The sequence below is a fragment of the Schistocerca cancellata genome, chromosome 5, assembly GCF_023864275.1.
Source record: "Schistocerca cancellata isolate TAMUIC-IGC-003103 chromosome 5, iqSchCanc2.1, whole genome shotgun sequence".
NCBI classification, from domain to species: domain Eukaryota; kingdom Metazoa; phylum Arthropoda; class Insecta; order Orthoptera; family Acrididae; genus Schistocerca; species Schistocerca cancellata.
The window spans coordinates 287441008-287462754 of record NC_064630.1 but is presented as its reverse complement, the minus strand read 5'-3'; the positions used below and the strand labels follow the sequence as shown (position 1 = coordinate 287462754).

General features: G+C 42.5%; 1 protein-coding gene across 1 annotated transcript in view; it reads right to left on the bottom strand.

The window, feature by feature from the left end:
* The window catches only part of LOC126188498 (nephrin-like), a gene marked incomplete at its 3' end in the record, with an annotated part of 468003 nt that overhangs the window by 5579 nt on the left and 440677 nt on the right, over nt 1-21747 (bottom strand). The window contains exon 11 of the mRNA XM_049930102.1: nt 20380-20676. Within this exon, the coding sequence (XP_049786059.1) occupies nt 20380-20676 (297 nt within the window). The remainder of the gene's footprint in view (nt 1-20379; nt 20677-21747) is intronic.

The following is a 21747-nucleotide window of genomic DNA, read 5'->3' as shown; positions in this document are numbered from 1 at the left end:
GTTAAATGTCTGGTGTTCCGCCTCCAAGAGTAGACAACAATACGATATTTATTTAAGAAAACGAGCGTGTAATAACTGTGAATATTGAGCTGTTTCTCAAGATGATACTGAAGTTACTTTCCACACTCTTGAAGCAAATGATGTTAAAGATGTGTGGTTTGAGGAAGACGTGATGACGGACAACAAAGCATGTAGTGTTCTTTTTTTTCTGGAGAAGTTCGGTTTTCTTGAGTGGTGACTTTCTGTGCCTGGTGCACTAGTCCAGCTGAATCCAACCCTTTTTTGGATAAATCTGAAATCTATTGTTTGCAGCAATACACATACTAGGACAAAGACCGTTGCAAAATTGACGGAAGACATTCGCTACAATAGTCGGTATACTCGGGAATATTATTAAAATCTCAGCTGAAACTTCACAATTTGAGTAAATCAGTGTATTGACACTTAGGATGTCAGGTACGAGACATTTTTTAACATGTAATTTTACATTTAGAACAATGGTTCAAATGGCTATGAGTACTATGGGACTTAACATCTGAGGTGCCCGCCCAGTTGGCCTTGCGGTCCAACGCACGGCTTTCCGGGCGGGATGGAGTGCCTGGTCCCCGGCACGAATCCCCCCGGCGGATTTGTGTCGAGGTCCGGTGAACCGGCCAGTCTGTTGATGGTTTTTAGGCGGTTTCCAATCTGCCTCGGCGAATACGGGCTGGTTCCCCTTATTCCGCCTCAGTTACACTATGTCGGCGATTGCTAGGCAAACAAGTTCTCCACGTACTCGTGCACCACCATTACTCTACCACGCAAACATAGGGGTTACACTCGTCTGGTGTGAGACGTTCCCTGTGGTGTCCACCGCGGACCGAACCGCACAACAACCCTGGATTCGGTGTGCGGCGGCGGAGGGGTGAAGTGGACTGCGGTAGTCGTCGCGGGGTTGGGGACCACTGCGGCTGCGGCGGGGACGGAGCCTCTCCGTCGTTTCTTGGTCCCGGTTAACAACACAATACAATACAATAACAAAAAATGGCTCTGAACACTATGCGACTCAACTGCTGTGTTCATAAGTCCCCTAGAACTTAGAACTACTTAAACCTAACTAACCTAAGGACATCACACACATCCATGTCCGATGCAGAATTCTTGGTATGCTCCTTTACCTATCAGATGCATTTCCATGCGTTTCATGCATTAACATATTTCCTGACTGATACCATGTTTAGTTCGTCGTCCGTAGATCAAGGAACGGTGGAATACAAGAAATGAATTGCCGTGTACCAGGGTTAGTGAATCCTATTGTCTTCTTATTTGGGCGTCCCTGGGATTTCTTACAGTCCTACTGACGTGGTGCACATCGCCAGTCAGATACGGAGACGTTAGTCTGAGATTATCACGTTAGGTGCACGCAAACCAGCGTATGTGATTCCCAGTGGTGTTGTAACGACTTCGATTTATAAGGAAGGTGTCCATGAATTTTATATCCACCATTTCCATCATGCATTCTTTTAAATACTTGAGATGTGAAACCTCATATATTACATACAAGGAGCAATAATAAAAATTAGAAAAAATACCAACTGTTGGTAAGTAGTATAGATCATGCTCTCCTCAAAAAAGTTAGAGAAGAATATTACTAAAGTTTTATAATGTGATGGCAGTATCAATTCTAATCTGAAGGTCAGAGGCTTGATATCCAGTCGCCAGTCAACGGGAGAGGACTGAAGCATCGAATGTGAGACTTCCAAGACCACTGGCGCATTACAAACTTATAGATCGGACAAAGAATAATGAGTGAACTGGGATCTCAAAAGCATGCTTCGGAAAATAGGGGCGTACAGAAAAGAATGGAATTAACACAACATGATAGATAAACGAAAACCTGAATTGTATGCAAATTTACATCGAATGTGAGAATTCTAAGACCACTGGCGCATACAAACTTATAGATCGGACAAAAAATAATGAATGAACTGGGAGTGAAAAGCATGCTTGGGAAAATAGGGGCGTACAGAAAGGAATGGAGTTAACATATTCCAACATGATAGATAAACGAAAACCTGAATTGTATGCAAATTTACATCTGAAAACGCACTCTGTTCGAACAAGCCTAACTGCATCGACTGACCATTGTGTCATTCTCAGCCAGCAGGCATCACTGAATGCCGCTGTGGAGGGGCGTGTCCGACGGACATCCACTCTCCCGACCGTTGTCTGTTTTCGTGGTCGGACACGCTATTTCTCAACCAATTGGTCCCGCAAGGGCTGAGCGCTCCTCACATGCCAACAGCTCACGTCAGACCCGGACGGACATCCATCCAGGTACGAGCTTAACTTCTGACGGGAATTAGTATGACCACTGGGGCAAGGCGTTGGCAAATATCCAACACATTGAAATTGAAATCTGGGTGACATTAGAAGGAATGGAAAGATCAGCTGCTCTGTGACTGAAACTGGAACAGACAATTATGCGTAAACGAAACCTGGATACGATGATGAAGTAATAAGAGATGTGGGATGGCCAATCAGCTTCACGGACTCACAGTCGATTGCAATTGTCTTGCACCCAGGACGCCCAGGGATTACAAGTCTAACTCAGACGTCATGGACCACTTCTGTTCTTGCTAGTATAGTTATCCAGTACTGAGAAAAATTGGCGTAAAGCATACTGGACATCTAGATTTCGACTATGATGAAACGTCAGGTATTCTGTTCTGAAAGCGAAACCAAAACAAAATGAATTGAGGTCGTCTATTCAAACGACAAAGCGACACCACACCTAAGTGCCACTCACGGCCCGTATCCTGGGGGCTGATATACCTAATATCCCAACCACACCTCCACATGTCAGAATGTTATCATCACTAGAAGTTGGCTGCACAGTCGAAACTGCGCGGTGTTGGTGAATGGGGAGTAAAAGAATATTTTAAACCGGTGTCAATACCGCGGATTTTTATCATTTAGTAACGTTTGTTTGCGTGGGGCCTTATTACAACTAAGAAATTGGTAGGATTACTTTTAGTGACACCTTAACGCCACGCCTGCTGTTGCTTCATGGATAACGTTTATACCACAGCTTATGAACATAAGTGTAATACACAGATTGCCGTTCGTGACAAACTCTTCCTGTAGTATTGTGAAATAACTCAATGATAGCTCAATTTTCAATTTTATGTAACGCAGCACGATCGTTTTTTAACTCTCCTTTTTTGTGCAGTTTGATGATATTTGTTTCTTCCAACTGTTATCACGTTGCATACCAGGCTGGTTTACAATAATAACTAAAAAGTGGTTTCTGAAATAGTTTCATGATAGGCAATTCTCGCAGGTTATGATTACTCTGTGATGCTGTATGTTACACTGTGTTGGCTGCATGTTTAATTTATTCCACCGAGCAAGACGGCCCAGTGATTAGCAAGCTGGACTCGTAATCGGGAGGACGATGATCAAACTCCGGTCCGGCCATCCTGGTTGAGGGTTTCCGTGATTTCCCTAAATGGCTTCAGGTAAATGCAGGGATGTTTCCTTTGAAAGGGCACGATCGACTTCTTCCCTGTCATTCCCTAATCTGATGGAACCGATGACATCGCTGTCTGGCCCTTTCCCCCTTATCAAACAATATTTATTGCATGTCAGAACGCACGATAAAGATCAATCAAGAACTATGCCTCTAGATATTCGATTTATTTACAAGGTGATGTGCTTCTCTCAATTGTTTCATATCGACGTGCCTACCAACTCAAAAGATACGTAGTCTTTCGCTGCACCTGCTTGTACACGTTTCCCCCTCTGCGTCTCCTTCCACTTCCAACCTACCTACTGCTAGATGTCATCCTACCTACTCCTAGGTGTCCTCTAGCCCTAACTTCTTGTGATGAGGTCCCCCCATAGACCTCTAAAATCACGTTGCAAAAGTGATGGGAAAGCTCCTAATCTCGGAACGGATCTCATTTTGCCCTGCGTGCTGCAGTCATTCGGCGTGGCATGGACTCAACAAGCCGCTGGAAGCCCTGTGCAGAAATATTGAGCAATGATACCTCTATAGCCGTCCGTAATTGCGAAAGTGTTGTCGGTTCAAATGCTTCAAATGGCTCTGAGCACTATGGGACTTAACATCTGAGGTCATCAGTCCCCTAGAACTTAGAACTACCTAAACTTAACTAACCTAAGGACATCACACACATCCATGCCCGAGGCAGGATTCGAACCTGCGACCGTAGCAGTCGCGCGGTTCCAAACTGTAGCGCTTAGAACCGCTCGGCCACTCCGGCCGGCAAAGTGTTGTCGGTGCAGGAGGTTGTGCACGAACTGAGCTCTCGCTTATGTCCCATAAACGTTCGATGGGATTCATGTCGGGCGATCTTGGAGGCCAACCATTCACTCCCATTGTCCAGAATATTAATCAAATCAATCGCCAGCAGTTGGGATACGATGACATTATGTTCTTTGGGAGCCAGAAATCCACGAAATCTTCAAATGGCCTCTAATAACCAAACATAACCATTTCTAGTTAATGATCAGTTCAGTTGGACCAGAGGAACCATTCTATTCCATGTAAACACAGCACGCGCTATTATTAAGCCACGACCAGTTTGTGCAGTGTCCTGTTGACAACTTGGGTCAATGTCTCCGTGGAGTCTACACTACACTCGAACCCTACCATTCTCTCCTACCAACTGAAATCGGACTCGTGTGATCAGGCTACGGTTCCGCAGTGGCTGTTGTCCAACTGATATGGCCACGAGCCCTGCAGAGGCGCTGCCGGCGGTAGCATGCTCATGGCATAGATACTCGCATCTCCTGCCGTAGCCCATTAATACAACGTTGCATCGCACTGCCCTAACGGGTACGTTCGTCATACGTCCCATACTGATTTCTGTGGTTATTTCGCTCAATGTTGCTTGTCTGTTAGCACTGACAAATCTACGTAATCACCGCTGCTCTCGGTCGAGAAAAGCCGTCGGTCGCTTCGTTGTCTGTAGTAAGAGGTAATAATGCCTGAAATGTACTGTTCTCGGCACACTCTTGGTAATGTGGATCTCGGAATAGTGAATTCCCTTACGATTTCCGAAACGGAATATCCCTTGTGCCTAGCTCCAACTACCATTCTGCGTTCAAAGTCTGTTAATTCCCGTAGTGTGGCCGTAACTATGTCGGAAACCTTTTCACGTGGATCACCTGATACAAACGACGTCTGCGCCTATGCACTGCTCTTTTCGACTTTGTGTACACGCTGCTACCGCCATCTTTCTATGGGCATATCGCTGTCCCTTGACCTTATCACCCGAGTGTACATCAAACTACTCGTTTTACTATTTCTTCATTCTGTAATTCGCCTGTCGTCTTACCAAGTTTCAAATGCTTGCAGTTTCTTCTTCATTGTATTTTCGAGAAACTACGCTTCATATTCATCTAACGTTGTCCTTAAGACGCACACTTCCAGGAAGTAATTCTGCACTTCATTTCAGTATCTAATATACTGAGTGCTGTTACTGAAAGAAACGTGCCTCTCTTTTACAGATCTGCTTCTTAAGCATTACTGAGTATAGCTGAGTAGAAAGGAGAATTCGTTCTCTCTTCTGCAACTGTGCCATTTCTATTATTGTTTTTAAGTAGCAGCTCGGTTCACAGCCAAAACAAAAGTTCTATTTGACAAGAGTCCCCATTACCGGTTGTCTTTAGCAGGATTAAAATACCCTTTTATTTAGGATCCTACAATGTTGCAAGATTTCAGTTGTGTAGCCATTTTATAGTGAGTGTGAATACATACCACATCTAATTTAGTTGAAAAACAAATATAAAACTACTATTGGTTGCTCAGGGAGAAGATCGAGAAATTAAAAATTAATCGAGAGCTTACAATCTGGAAGTGGCACAATCGACATATTTGGGTAAAAGTCACAGTGTTCGTCTGGTCATACAATGATGTGAGTTGGTTTATTATGAAATAAAATTAAAGGCAAGTGTGATGAATTATTGATACGATTACAGGAAAGGAGAATGTGAGATAATAAAACGTGTTATCAAGTCAGTGGACTTAAAACGTGTAGACATCAAATTTTTTCTGCATTTCAGTGACGTAAGTGGTATATTGCGTCACTTATTTGTTATGCAGACATCTGGTGTCACGTTGTTGATTTTAAGGTGTTGGGCGAATGAGAATATAAGTAATAAAGATTCGTTTTTCTCAAGGCAGCACGTCCAAAGTATTTCATAATGTTTTAGTAATGCTAAAAAGGAACTATTTTTAGATACGACACGGTGAATATTCGCAATTCTATCAGATTATGCAGTTTACCGGAAGCTTGCCGAATAATGATCCAGTTAGAATTTGCCCAAAACAACGCTATCACTGAAATGTGAGGGTAACGGATTAGCAGACTCTCTGACAGCTACACGATGCACTATGATTTCTCTGCCCCTACGTCGTACACTAAGACGTTCTTTTGCCTACCAAGCTCGGTATCACGAGCATATTGGTAACGGCAGGCGGTACGTTTCCGCGGAAACAACAATATACGAGATGGCTGTGGCAGCGCGTTATGCAAACCTCGCCCACCAAGTGGAGAGTAGTGGAACCTCAAGCGTTACGAGGCCGTTATGCCAGTGCGACCTATAACGCCTTCGCAGGTCCGCCCACAAACTGCAGACACTTTGGAAGCAAATGGCCCTGCTGACGGCTTTTCTGCGGAAGTCGAGGTGAGGGACGTCACCGAGAGCAGAGGTAAGGAAGGGAGAAAAAAAAAAGAGAGAGAGAGAAAGGGGCTGTCGCTAGGTCGCATCCTGGAAACTGCGATTATCTTCCTGCCTCCTGGGAACATCTTGAAAGGTTTAGGGCTCATCTTGCCAACCGGAGCGCTCCAGAAAGAAAAGAAAGAGCGGAAGCGCTCTGACGTTTTTGCCGTTTGGTTTGTAGACAAATGGCATCATTAAGCTTGAAATCACTTTCCGTTACCACTTCAGAGGTCAAGGACCTATTTTGCTAATTTCTTTCTATTGTTATTGATTAAACTGAAATAGAACTGCTATTATTTCAAAGATTTACAGAGTCATCTATCTTAAAGTCGTAATGAAGTTTGAGGAAATGTGTTCCAATGGAGAAAGCGCTTAACAAAATAAAAATTACGAAAATTACTTGTATAACAGTACGGGTTTATCCTGTAGTAGTTTCCCCCAGAAGCAATGACTTTTTTAAAATAAGAGGTGAACATTTAAAAGTATTTTCTCATGTTACACTGTGTGTCTCCTTAGAGGTAGTGAATAACCACGTTATCTTTACTGTATTGTTTATAAGCGTAAGAGATATGATTTTAGAAAGGACAGGAATGTATGGTGACGCAGAAAAGCCAATGGAAAAGGCAGGAATTCGATAAGCATCCTACAACTACTCTAAAGTGTATGGCATAGGGTACTTCCCACTACATCGCATACTAAGATTTCTTCCAGTGGCATTCGTTTTTCATGTGACAAACTTTTATCTGTAGTATCATTGCATACTATCTTTACGGCACAAGATGTATAAATCCGCTTGTCTGTATTATTTCTTCAATACTATTCACTACAGTCACTAATTAGTTGCATAAACCTTGATATTATTCTCTATGACGGTATAAGTAGAAGAACATGGAAGAGCTGGAATACAGGAGGTACAGGCGGAAATTATTGCCTTACTGACCTGATAACGATACAGCGATAGTGAAATTAGGTATGGAATAATATTTAATTTCATGCTTGGTTACTGTGTCTTACCGGAAAATTACGTTAGTAGACAGTAATAATGTCGTGTGACGAGGACCTCCCGTCGGGTAGACCCCTCGCCTGGTGCAAGTCTTTAGAGTTGACGCCACTTCGGCGACTTGCGCGTCGATGGGGATGAAATGATGATGATTAGGACAACACAACACCCAGTCCCTGAGCGGAGAAAATCTCCTACCCAGCAGGGAATCGAACCCGGGCCCTTAGGATTGACAGTCTGTCGCGCTGACCACTCGACTATCGGGGGAGGACAGTAGATAGTACTGAAGCGCTAGCATTGTCGCTTGTAATTGTCGCACGCATGCACACACAAACATATCAACCACCACCAGCCCCGCCCTTCACACACACGTATCCACGAAACCCGAGTGCAAGTGCGAGTTCCTTTCTATGTTTTGTCTTCTTATTCCATCAATGACGGTGTGGTCCACCATTACATCCAATGATATCTTTGAATAACACATAACGCAACATTGAAAATTACACTACTTGATTAAATGTTCTTGGACACCTACTAGCGGACATTAATATGGGGTATGTCCAACTTTCACCTTTATGACTGCTTGAACTCTACAGGGACTCTTTCAGGGAAGTGTCTGAATGTCTGGAAGAATGACAGGCCATTCTTTCTCAAGAGACGAAACCAGAGAATATGTGGTTTTGGAGTCTGGTGCCTGGAACAAACTAGACGTTCTAACTCACACCAAAGTGGTGCCTTTTATTTTAGGTCTTGCCTAAAGGCAATCCAGTTCATTTCTGGAATGTTATTGCCCACAAACCGGTGCCTCACAGACGATGTATTATTACAGAGTGAATGGACAGGCCGATACAAACAGTCATAAACTCCGCTTCTAGTCACCTACTCTCCAGTTCTTTCGCTCCCTGCACCACCTCGATCATCGCTTTGCATTCACTACGCAGATGTATGGCCTATGAGTAATTGTTTGGCAACTGTATACTATCCTTTTTAACTCCCTACGCAAAGTGATTGAGTAACACTTTGGAATTCATAAGCAACTCCTTCTGCTTATTTCTACGATTTTATACGATCACCATCCTCAGTGCCCGACGGCTGTTATCCAATAGTTAAGGAACTATACCTGGTTTTGATTTCGCTGTGGATGTTCCTTCGCGTTTCTCCTTCAAAATCACATCACCATCAGTCTGCTTAGGCTCCTTTGGAGGGGCTGATGGGTTTCTTACGTAGATGATGTCCAATGACCATCCCACGTTCCAAGTCACTGAGTTCTCCCGACCATTCTGCTGTTGCTGCTCCTTTACTGACATCACAATACTTCCCTCCTCCTTCTACACTGGCGGTCGACCTCCTGTGTCATCTAGTGGTCAACACCTCAATACATACGTGTGTCGCGATACACTTCATCAGATGGTGTATATATTTTCTATATTCCAGGCAGCGTCTTCTTCTATGGTTCTGGCCCATGAGACACCCTAAGGGTAACACGGAAGCTATTCCTGATGCCTCAACACTTGTCTTATGAAGCTGTCCTTTCTTCTACTTAGTGCATTCCACATGTTCATTTTCTCGCCGATTTTGTGGAGAACGTCCGAGTGTATTATTTTATAAGTGCATTTAAGTTTCTGTATTTCTGACACACGTCTCAAACGCTTCTAATATCATCATCATCTGTTTCCCTTCAACTATTAGAATTATTTGCGAGGTATGCTCTCCTTTCTTGGAATAGTCTGCTTCATATGATCTCCTTGCTTCGACCACCAATTGCTATTTTGCTCCCAAGTTAGAAGAACTCGTAATTTCGTCTACTACGTTGCGCCTAAATTTGATAACTCTTTCCTGTTCTCCCCATTACTTTAGTCTCTTGTTAGTGTAATCTCTATAGTCAACAGACTGTACGAGCCATTCATCAGGCCCTGCGGTTCTTCCTCGCATTGGCAGAGGGTAGCAACGACATCAACGAATTTAATCATTTGTTTACTTCCACCCCCATCCATTCTACTTTACTATACCTCCTTCATTGATTCTTCCCATTGATACTTAATTGTTCTGACAAACTAACCCCGTGTTAGGTATATATACAACCATGTATTTCGGAACTATTCTGAACACTATAGACCATTAGTTTAGTTGTCACGACACATAAAGATCTTCTCTGAAGCACGTTATGGACGATATTCTAGCTTAGAATAATATTCAAGTCCTGATTAAGTACATATGTAAGCCTGAATTACCATTAAAACATGAGAATGCTCAGTGCCAACTTTATCTTGGAGTAACTTCACAGATTTCTTATAGATTCATGCATTCTGTACTTAAATTCGGAAGATTTACTGTCTTGTATAATTTTCATGTCTCCTTAAAGGAATGCCTCTAGCAGAGTAAGCCTGATGCCTGCTACGCGTACCACAAGCACAGATTCTGGAGACTGCCATTTCATTGTTCAAGGCTACTGCTGAGATATGATCTAATTGAACTGGAACGGACTGACGAGATGTATGATATCACTTCATTCATCCCCGAAACAATGTCATGCCAACAACAACAGTAGTGTGTACTCTTTAGCCATGACTTCAGCTCGTTGCAACACAGTAATAGGGTCATTAAAATTATGAAATTGTATTGCCCACAGAGGACCTCGCAAATATTCACTTAAATTACTTAATCTCCGGATAACTTAACATTTCGTCTATAGTATGGGTCTCAAGGCAATAGACCAAATAATGCTGTTATTCATTTAATTAACGGATAACTACAGCTTCGTTTTGTTAACGACTTTTGGCACCCAGTGAAGGTTTCGTCTCACCGAAGAAGGTTCCACATCTTGCTCCGAAATGCCATTTGAAAATCTTTAAAGTTCCCACGAGAGACGATCAGCGTCGCATATTGATAATAAACTTGCTTCCTTTGCTGTAGGATATGAAAATGGAATTTTAACAAATCTGTCTGAGAAGCGTACACGGCGTGGAAAAAGATGGAATGGTCAATGTCCTATCATACCTCGCTGGATGTATGGTATTTGTCTGTTTATTGACGTGTTGGGAGAAGTGGCACTGCTCTTACTTCATCGGAAACACATAATCCCCCGCAAACACCAACGAGAGTTTGGTAGAACGATGAACGTACTCGAGCTACGGTTTAAGAAGAAAAGCATTACCCGAGTTTCTATAAGTAATTCACGAAGTAATGCAAAAGTATCTCTTGAAAGTCGTTCTATGACTCGAGAAGGCAATGTACAAATATGATGCAAATACTGTTAGTAGCGAAACGTCAAAAGGTATAGAAAGAAAAAATACAGCATTCCCTTTCATGCTGGGTAGAATACTTCACAGGCACAATTTCCGTATCAACTGATTTAATTTAATCTCACTTCAAATGCATTCCAATTACAGTGCGAAATCTTTAAACTTCAACTGCTTATCAAGCAGAACTGCAACACTGTCCCTGAAACCGACAATGTTGTTATCTGACGATGCCATCAAAGGCCTTACAACTTGAGCTACATATTTTCCTTGAAATGCGTCATACACTATCGTTTTGAATGGCGTGTCACACAAAGCTCAAGCAATGAAAAAGAATCCGACCTTGCGAGATGCTATATCCCAATTGCGCTAAGCTTAGTGAGTCACCGAATCTGTCGTATGGACACTTGAAAGGCGGCTGATATGGTGGCCTGTGCACAATTACTGCAAAGAACCAAAACTGACTTCAGGATAGGAACAGAAATATAGAATACGCAAACAATATTACTGAGTGGCATTTTGGCCACTTTCTTCCAGCGCAAATTCCTCACTGTCGTCTTCCTAGATTCCTCATCTGCACACGACGCCGAAAAGCCACTACACGAACAAAGAGTCTTGTGATTTTCGAATTCCACAGGGCTTCACATTCATTCAAAATGCAATAATAAGAAGGTACTTCCAAGCAGAACATCGCAGGGACCACTCACGACGATCGTTTCATTTTGAGCATTTACGTTCATTTTAAAAGACGTCAACTTTCAGCTACTAAATATTTGCCATGTTTAGCAAATGGAATGACCATCTTCGCCTCCTGATTTAAATCCAACGGAATTTTTTAGACCTGCTTCCGGAAGGTGTGTACTGATTCGACGTCCTAATCTACAAGCCCTCACCAAACCAAACGTAGTTTCAACAGAAGAATTACATTAAATTTCTGAACACTGCCTAGACATCATGATTATTATAAAAGTTAATACGATTAGAAATTCTCTGTATTCACGTCACTACTGTACTCCCAACACGATAATCACTTTTTGTACATTTTAAACCTGTTGTTAGCTACAAACTATATTTCTTTTCCTCATGCGAACTAAATTTTCGGGTCTCGTTTGTGGCCTGTACCTCTTTTTGCACCTTCGCTAAGTATAATCACTAGCTAATTTACTCTAATGCAATTGTTTTATTCTCGAAAATTTTATTTTCTTTCAGTAGATACTGTGCGGGGTACACATTTGTGAATAGTGCGTTCTCTGTTGACAGATGAAGAGAAACGTATTATGCATCCCACGTAATCCTAAGTAGACGTTTACCACACAATAAAACATCCACTAACCTTATTTTGGAAGCGAGATCATCGATGCACATAGCTTTCATAGTACGCCAAGCGATCCGTATGTCTTGGTGTGTTTTACATGACAAGAATTTAAATGCAAATACTCTTCTCGCGTTTTGCCACCAGGTAACATAGTATCGTCCCAGAATATTTCATCCAAGTAACTTATCTTCGTCTTCAGTCGGTTGTGATTATGGCGATTACTGCTGTAAGGTGGGACAAGTGCAGGTGTTAACTATCAGAACCACCAGAAGAAAACTAACAGTTACTGTGATGAAATATCGTAGGGCTCACACAGTGTTATCCAGGGACGAAACGGAGAAGTGTTTCTGCAACTGATCCTCCGGGAAAAGTTGAAAGAGCACAAAACTTTTAATTCTTCGTACATTGAAGGGTAGTGTTTTTAAACCCATGCTATGCTCTATGCTCTGTGACTCAAGTGCATAGAGGTTAACTGGGTTATTGCTTTGGAGCTATTGGATGTTATTAAATTGGCTGATGATCTGCTGTATTTCAGGAGCAATAACCGCCGTACAGTTTGTGATGCTTCACTGTGACTCCTGCCATCAAAAGGTCGAGGCTCAGAGCAGTTAATTGTAGTGTAAGAAGAAGTTTCCTTTTAAAGGAGATACTCACAATAATTCTTTAACAGGATGGCACTAAGAAAGCCCAGGGTTCGCTAGAAACTGTATATACAGGGCTTCCTCGGTGGTTGTCCACAATCTGGCCTCGGTAAAATGCATTTTTATCTCTTGTCTTGGCCATAACATGCATGACTTTTCCGCCACCAGCAGTGAGATATACTAATGACATCCCAATCCCATAATAGGGCAAAATATTTAATTTCCCGTACTCTCAGTTCCGCTCTCCCTCCAAAACAGCAAACTCTAGTTCAGCTGATCTTGAGTGAATATGGGCATCGTTGTTGGTACGGTCAGTATCAAGGTATTAGTTTAGTTGGACCTGCATATTTTCAGAATATCTTCTGTTGTCATACATACGGCAGCGGTGAACGGTGCTTTCACGTCATTGAAATTCGCATACAGAGAGAACGCAGTATCGAAATAGCAAAGAGCCTATCTGGTAAATCAGATGTCAGAAAAAAATGGTTCAAATGGCTCTGAGCACTTTGGGACTTAACTGCTGATGTCATCAATCCCCTAGAACTTAGAACTTCTTAAACCTAACTAACCTAAGGACATCACACACACCCATGCCCGAGGCACGATTCGAACCTGCGACCGTAGCGGCCGCGCGGTTCCAGACTGTAGCGCCTAGAACCGCTCGGCCGACCCGGCCAGCAGATGTCAGAAAAAAATCGGCATACTGTTACATCAACTACTCCGTTAGCGTTTGAAGGTGCATCGCGCTATTGACCGTACAATCGTCCATGGAAAGCAAGTTCATCTTCAGCCTGTCTACCAACATGTGTGACGTGTCTTACGTCGTGGCGGGGAAGTTTCCCACTTTCTAACGGTGGTGGGATGTTATATACTGTAAGAGAAAGTAATAGTATAACAAATAACAGCTCTACTTAATATTCAGTGCAGTTCGGATGCGCTGCAGAAGTATGCTATAATTTGGTCATATTGACTTGACACACTTGCTCCGTTACTGGTATCATCTGTAGATAATGTAAGTTCTCATTCACCTTATTTACTGTTCGATAGGGGTATTCATGTTCGGTCTGTATTTTGGCATTGGTACGCTTGAATTATCCTGCATGATAGCGGTAGAAAACGCCTAAACACGTATTTACATTAATCGTATTTTACAGGAAGTACTTGTGTCAAATCTATGCTTTGTGCTAATCTTAAATTAAACTTTAAATATTTTCTGTTTCCAAGCAGAAAAATTTGAGGCCCTATGTAATTTTAAATTGGTCTCCTAACAAATACAGCCACTTGAATGGATAAAGTGGAGATTGTCAGCCAGCTGTTGATTTACCTATTTTCATTATCCAATACAGCATGGAATGATTCGTCGCGCTAAAACATGGTATGTATCGTATGTGACGGAGAGTGTAACCTACAGTGAACTGCCAAGTGCTTCACAGACCCAGGTCAGAGCGATCACCTAGGAGGGTGGAACGCTGTAACGAAGCTGTTGGCGGCTTGCGGAAATTCCGGCCGTTAGAATTCGGTAATGGATGCAGCTTGCGGACCCAGTGTACGCCCGCCACCATGTACAATAACACTGCAAACCTTAATAAAGATAGAACCAACGAAGGTACAGAGGAGACAGTACGCCCATTTAAAAGAGAAAATTATGGCGATGGTGACTGTCGAAATGCATCACTTTTTAAATTATAGAAGTTTCAATAATTATTATATTGTACTAAACTTAGGAAACTATATCTCAGCAATGCGTTATGCAATTGCAACAAATAATATATCGGTAAGAAGGTATCGTCGTGCCCTATCTGGTCGTCATAACAGGATTATGATTATGACTCCGAATTCTTGAATTACGGGCCAAAACTTGTTTTTGGAGCTAAAAACTTCATTTTTCGCTAAACAGTAAATAAATAAAAGTTGCCGCAGTACCATAATGTGGAGATAAGTAAGAAACATAGAAGACTGAAACATATTTATTTAGATTCATTTAATGTAGCAAAAATTGGAACATGTAGAATCGTCTACCTAAAGATACGATTTATAAGTAAACTCTTAAAGGTAGAAAGCATGTTCATAATGAAAAGCTAAGAAATTTTACGTGAAAATCCATGTATAACATGTGTATAAAATATTGAAACTGAAATTATTGTATTTAAACTACATTAACTGTCTTACGTAACTCCCTTAATAGGACACGAAGTGCTTAAACAGGCGGCAGCCATCGTGGATCTGGACAGTGTGAACTCAGGTCTACTTTAGGTAAGATCTGTGTCGGATTGCGGCTCGGATGTGGAAGTGGGTGTATAACGACGTTTTTCTAAAGTATTGCGTTTCGGGCTTACAATTTTTCGCCAGCTACATGGTCTCGATTTAGAATATTTTTCGTGTCGTCCAGCGTTCGTTGACTGGGAATTTTTCGGCGATAGACACTGCCAGTACGCTGAACTTGAAGAAATTGGCCGAGTTTACTCCAACACCTAGCATATTTTAGAGGCCGTTTGTACGTGGAACTTTTGGTGTTGTTCTGCATGGAGACTTGACTGTTTCTATGGATATACTCAGGCAGTGGGTTGAACAAGTGAGAAGTGGGATGAGTTTCGTCAGGTGAACCTTGAATAGTTTCGTGGTGAGAAGAAGTTGAGCTAGTTTCCCGTTGAAACACACTCACGGACTTTCAATTTAGTTCGTGGTGCTGGACAGACTAAGTTAACTAAACTTGTGATTTATTGGTGAGACAGTGGGGACTTGTGTTTCGCTCGTACCGCAAATTTCGTAACATCGTCTTACCATCTTTGATCTATTCGGAACATTAACTATGCTTTCACGATCACCACTGTGAAAGTTAAGCACTTGGTGTCAGAATCTGATTTTGTTGGTACAAACCATTTCGTGTTAAAGGTAAAATCCAGCCGGAGTAGCCGAGCGGTTCTAGGCGCTACAGCCTGGAACCGCGTGACCGCTATGGTCGCAGGTTCGAATCCTGCCTCGGGCATAGATGTGTGTGATGTCCTTAGGTTAGTTATGTTTGAGTAGTTCTACGTTCTAGGGGACTGATGACCTCAGAGGTTAAGTCCCATAGTGCTGAGAGCCATTTGAACCACTTGAAAGATAAAAATAAATTTATTTATCCACGTAAACATTTTGCGTGAGTGTGTTGGTGTTTTATGAAGCAACCCCTGCCTGCACTTTATGTAAATAGAACTCATATTTATTTACTGCAAGTAGTGGGTTTACGCCAAAGCGTTGTGCTGGCCCCCACAGACGATGGCCATAAAGAGACTAAGCCCTCTTTTTAATGTGCTGGGTGTAACAGTCATTTCATACCTTCCTTTATTGTCTTGTATACCAGACATAATTCATGCGGTACGCACGTTGGGGCCAGAGCTACGTTACATTTTTCACAGACTGAATATGAAGTGAAAAAGAGAGAATTCGCGAACTCTTACGCGTTCAGTTGCTTTATCTTTACCGGTCTTTAGACTGTAATTTACCACCGTTATGCACTGCTCAGTCGCAACTCAGAGGAATAAAACAGCCAACTTATCGAATATAGCGCCTTGGATCGTTTCTATGTAGGACCAAGTAGACAGATACAGCTGTTGAGTATCCTGAATATTTTCTTTGTCATGGCACCACAGCAAGTATGAGAACACCCTACGCCTCGAAAGAGTGTCATCTATTTCACCTACTTAATACATGGTCATTTTAGGTAACAACATAATTTTTGGACTGTTCAACGTCATCCCCAATAGTCGAATACTCTGACCTTAATAGCAAATGTTAAACAATACAACAAGATAAGCTATGTTAAAGTTAGAAACGGCCGGGAAGACTATATGAGGCACAGCAGTACAGACAGATCGTAAACGAATCACAGGGTCGACGAAAGAAGTTGCCCGTCTCATCTCTTCGCAATTGCCGCTCCTAGCATTCCACATGCCTATCTAGTGACGACAACAAAGAGCTGGAGACAGCAACAGATTTCACGTCTAAATGGTGAAAACTGCTTTGTGTTCTCTGTAGTTTCATGGTAGGCGACAGGAACGACTGTTTATGTAGAAGTTGGTATACTGACGTTGCATGTTTTATAATTTTTTTTCTGATGACATTAGCCAAACCAGCGTGGAAAATGAATAAGAGGAATTCTCTTCATTTCTAAGCTTGTAACAATAATGTACCTATAATAATTTTTTTCTTTATGTATTTAGATAAATGTTTCTTTCTGAATTTATGTGAAATAATGTAAATATTATTTTAGATTTTTTCTTTTCGTGTCATGTTGAAGAAACTGTACACAACTTTTGAAATGAATGTCATTACTTATGTTAGATTTTAAGCAATTTGATAACCAAAGGAAAATGTATTTAATGTAAAAACTATTGTAAAATGTGTAAATTGTAATTTAAACACTTGGTCCATACGTAGGTAATGCATTAGAATATGTGTAGTAGAAAACCTGTGGTGAATACCCTACCTGTAGGGGCGCGGGAAAAGGTGGATGCTGGCGAGCGCGGGAAAACGCACACTGGCGCGGATCGGCACAACGGGCTCAGTCTCACAGTCGGAGTTGGGCATCGGTCAGAGGAACAAGTACTGTACCGAGGAGGCTATCTAGGAAAAGTGGATTCCATTGAGCCTCGGATGGGCCGATTCCGACGACTACTTGGCATGGCTATATCCTCAGGCACAAAACTGGAAAGATTACGACGCTAAGAAGAATGAAAGTGCCGATACTGTGAGAGCCTTAGCCGTGCTTGTATGTGTGCTGTGCTGCCCGCTATCTCGCTGCCCGCCATCCGCCGTACCGACGTGCACAGGTCAAACATTTATTTCATCATTAGAAGTGTATCTGTGTGGACCAGTGTTGAAACTGTTCTAACTGTTCAATAATAACGTGACTTTTACCAGAATTGCCTTAGCTATAACTTATCCTTATCATTGACCTAGACAGGGTCCTTACCTTATATTGTGCAACCCGAGTATCCTGAATTGAAAGTTACAGTTAGTACTAAATTATCTGCAGACCAATTTATGATATAAGACGTTCAAGGATAGGAGTGCAAATGTAAATGTTAGTAAAGAATATCAGTGTGATCAAATTGAAAGATAAATTTTGAATTGAGCTAGCAATGTTATTTAATCCATTTGAGACTGAAAGAATGTTAGGCTATTAATCCAGAAGAGTGACAAAAGAATAGTAATCCATAGGTTGATAATTTTGAGTGTTAATGTACCTTCAGGACTTACTAGTTTCAGCATAACGACCGTAACAGTTTCAGGGCCCCCCCATTCTCTTGCTTATTCTTGCACATTTTGAAGTGTACTGATCAGAATTGAACAGTAAAATTAATTTCTATATTAAACCTAAGTATATTAGTGTTTTTTTCCAATTTTAATAGTGACATTGTATGTGTGTTTTCAAAATTGCTGATTCTAGGGTAATCTATGCCCGATTTCATTCTGATCAATATACAAAGTGCAGCTCGTAGTAATCATTGCTGTGTGGTGTTGTGTAAGTTTAGCTCATTCAAATTAGTACAAAAGAAGAAAACCTTAGTTCAGTAGATTCTTTCTGGTTCTAAATTTTGCCATAAAACGCAACCTTACTACGTGTCATTATGCTTGAATATGCTACCACTTGTACAGGGAAAAACTCACTCAATGCCTAATTAGGCTGGCGACCGTATTATTAATCATTGGTAGTATCTGCTGTATGTACTTCTTGTCCATGCGAACGCGTAATTATACTTTACATTTGCTTGACGCATCACTGTAGTTACTGACTGAATAAGTCCGACTTGCTTCCATTAGGTACACGCGGTCAACTTATGTACTAAATCCTTGTTTACAAGGTGAAGCCCGTGAACTTATTACAGTACAGGCTTTATTGAGCTAACGCACGTCCGACAGGGCGGTAGTGTTACAAGCTGTATGCCTTGAGTTCACGTTACAGTAACTTTAGTGCATTTACTGGACTGCACACAACCCACTAGGGTGCCGTACTACACTGTTAGAGTATAACTGCCTAATAATCCTCATAGAAATATATACAAACAAGACTGTATGTATGTATGTATGCATCCATCTCCTCTCAAACCACCACACTGATTTTTTACTAAACCTGGGGCACAAGGATCAGCACTGGGGTGTTTATAATCCTTTCTCTGCCTCGTGATGACTTGGTGTTGTGTGATGTCCTTAGGTTGGTTAGGTTTAAGTAGTTCTAAGTTCTAGGGGACTGATGACCATAGATGTTAAGTCCCATAGTGCTCAGACCCATTTGAACCATTTGTTTATATTCTACTACCTCCTATAGGGGCAGAGATAGGGCAAAAACGTGTTTTTTTTTTCTGCCTCTGTCATACAGGCTGCCATGTATGACAGACACGTTGTTTGGGAGTGGTAGGGGCCTGCATTATTGACCTGCTTTGTAGTGCAGCCTACAAATCTGGGGATAAGGAGGGCAGCCTACACCTTGTTGGCAACAACCAGTTTTTCAGCCCCCAACCTGTAGACAGCCCTGACGACAGGCATGTCTGCTGGAGTGGTATCAGCGTACTTTATCGACCTTCTTTGCATGGTGCCCCAAGCATCTGTGGCAAACCCAGTTTTCAAGCAAAGCGATAAAAAACCGGCAGCTACTTCATAATAGGTTTGTTGCTTATCAGACTATCTTTTTTCTGATTTGTATGGCAGCGTAAATGTCCCGGGCAAAAAGCGGTTTCCGAGCTCCTAATACGTAGGCTACCCTGCACAAAAGGATCATTGTGAAAGTAGTATCGGCCTGGAGTGTATATATGTTTTGCAGGCGCACTTGCAGATGGAAGTTTCTTGGGGAAAGTTGAACTGGTAGAGGATGGGCAAAGGGGGTGGGCAGATTGGGATGCATACGGAGAAGAGGGGCAGGAGGGAATGGAAACAGAATGGAGAGGAGGAGATGGATAGGAAGAGGGGGAAGGATGAATGGAAAATGATGGGAGAAATGGAGGGAGGGGAGGAGCAGATGGAAAGAGAGAGGGGGGAGAAATGAACAGGGAGAGAGGGGAGGAGTAAATGGACAGCGAAAGGTGACGATGTAGACGGAGAAAAAGGATATGGATAGAGAGAGGAAGCAGGAGGAAATGGAAAAAGAAATGAGGAAGGAAGAAATGGAGAAAGGAGGATGAGGACGCCGACAGAGAGAAGGGGAGGAAGAGATGGGCATTTCAATAGCGGAAGGATGTATGTGTTGAACAGGTACATGAGGAAAACGCTAGCATGAAATAAACGAAATTTGTCAGATACTGATTAATTCCCTCAGTGATCACCTTTGGTTTAGCTAAGACCAACGTCAGTATGCGCTATAATCAACATGGCATTCTTTCCAGGTTTTCACTGACGCTGCACCAGTCTTATAGGCTTCTCAATGGACAACAGGTGGCTAACTTCGTCACAAGCGGAAGCGTGGCTTTGCAAACGCACCTGCTCGCCGCTCTGCGGGTTGTAGCGTATAGGCGTGCAGGGTGATGATGCGGCTGCGGCCTTTTGCGTTGGCAGCAAAGAGAACGACGTCGAAGCCGAGCCCCGGCTGCAAGCCGCTGACGGTGAACGTGGCCGAGCGCGAGCTGACGTTGCCCACGAGCGCCTGGGACGCCGCGTCGTACACCTCCATCACGAACTCCTGCGGCAGCCCGCCGTCGAAGCCCTCCGTGCATTCCACGTGCAGTGAGTCCGCCGTCTGGTTCACAATACTGCAGTTCCGCAGGTCGTCTGGTTTCCCTGCGAAGGATGTGATCGTAATGGAGAGACGTAAGCACAGTGAAACACATGAGGTACGAGGCGTAAAGTAATTTTAATTAGCGCCTCGAGGAGATAAAATAATGTCATGTGTATTTTGTTTGATTTTAGGTGTATGTTCTAATAAATATCGAAATCCGAGTGCCGACGTACCGTAACACTCCACGAGACAGTCCAAAACTAAGTGGTTTAGTCCATTCCTAAGGCGGAATATTGAGTGGTAATTAGTTTTATGTATTTGAAAGGAAGCAGCGCTAGAACCGTTCATGCGGGGTTGATAGAAATGAGTGGCAAGAATTCACCATCATCAGACAAATGATTAATTGGTACAAACGCTTCCAGTGTGATCAGACTAATGTCAATGACTAACAACGAAGTGGTAGGCCATCTCTCTGCGAAGACCTGGGAATAGCAACAGAAGTGGTAATCCTTGTGCTCGACGATTACCGTATAGTGGATAAAGTGGAAAGTAGTCATGGATCAGTCGTAAACGAAAATTTATACGTGACTAAAATCTCTGGTCACAGGTTTCCATCCCACGATAGCGCTGAAGCTCATTCTGCAAGGGAAAATGCATACCATGCAGTTTGTTGGGGACACTAATTTTAGCCCTCCAGCGTTCTTCTCACGGGGAGATCAGTGACTTCTTCGTCTTTCCTGAGATAAAAACGACACTGTGCAGCAAAAATTTCCGGAGTGACGAAGAAGTGATTTTCGGGGAGCAAAGTTCCGTGAACAGCCAAAATATAGACTTTCTACAACCGAGATCACTGTCATATAATCCGTTTTGGGATAAACACATGTTGCGTCTAAAAAGTTCGGTTAATGGTCTCAGAAATGAAGAAGGCAACAGTTACAAACAAGATCTTTGACTGGCTTTGAAAATAATCGAACCATTATCTACAAAAGACTTCTGACATAGGTCGCAAAGCTGATGAAAACTCTGTCAGAAAACGTTTATCGGGGACCCTCTCGCAGCATGGTGCTTACGCGTTGCTGGATATCCGCATCGTGACAGGAGATGACGCCATATGCTAACAGCACGGCCCGGAG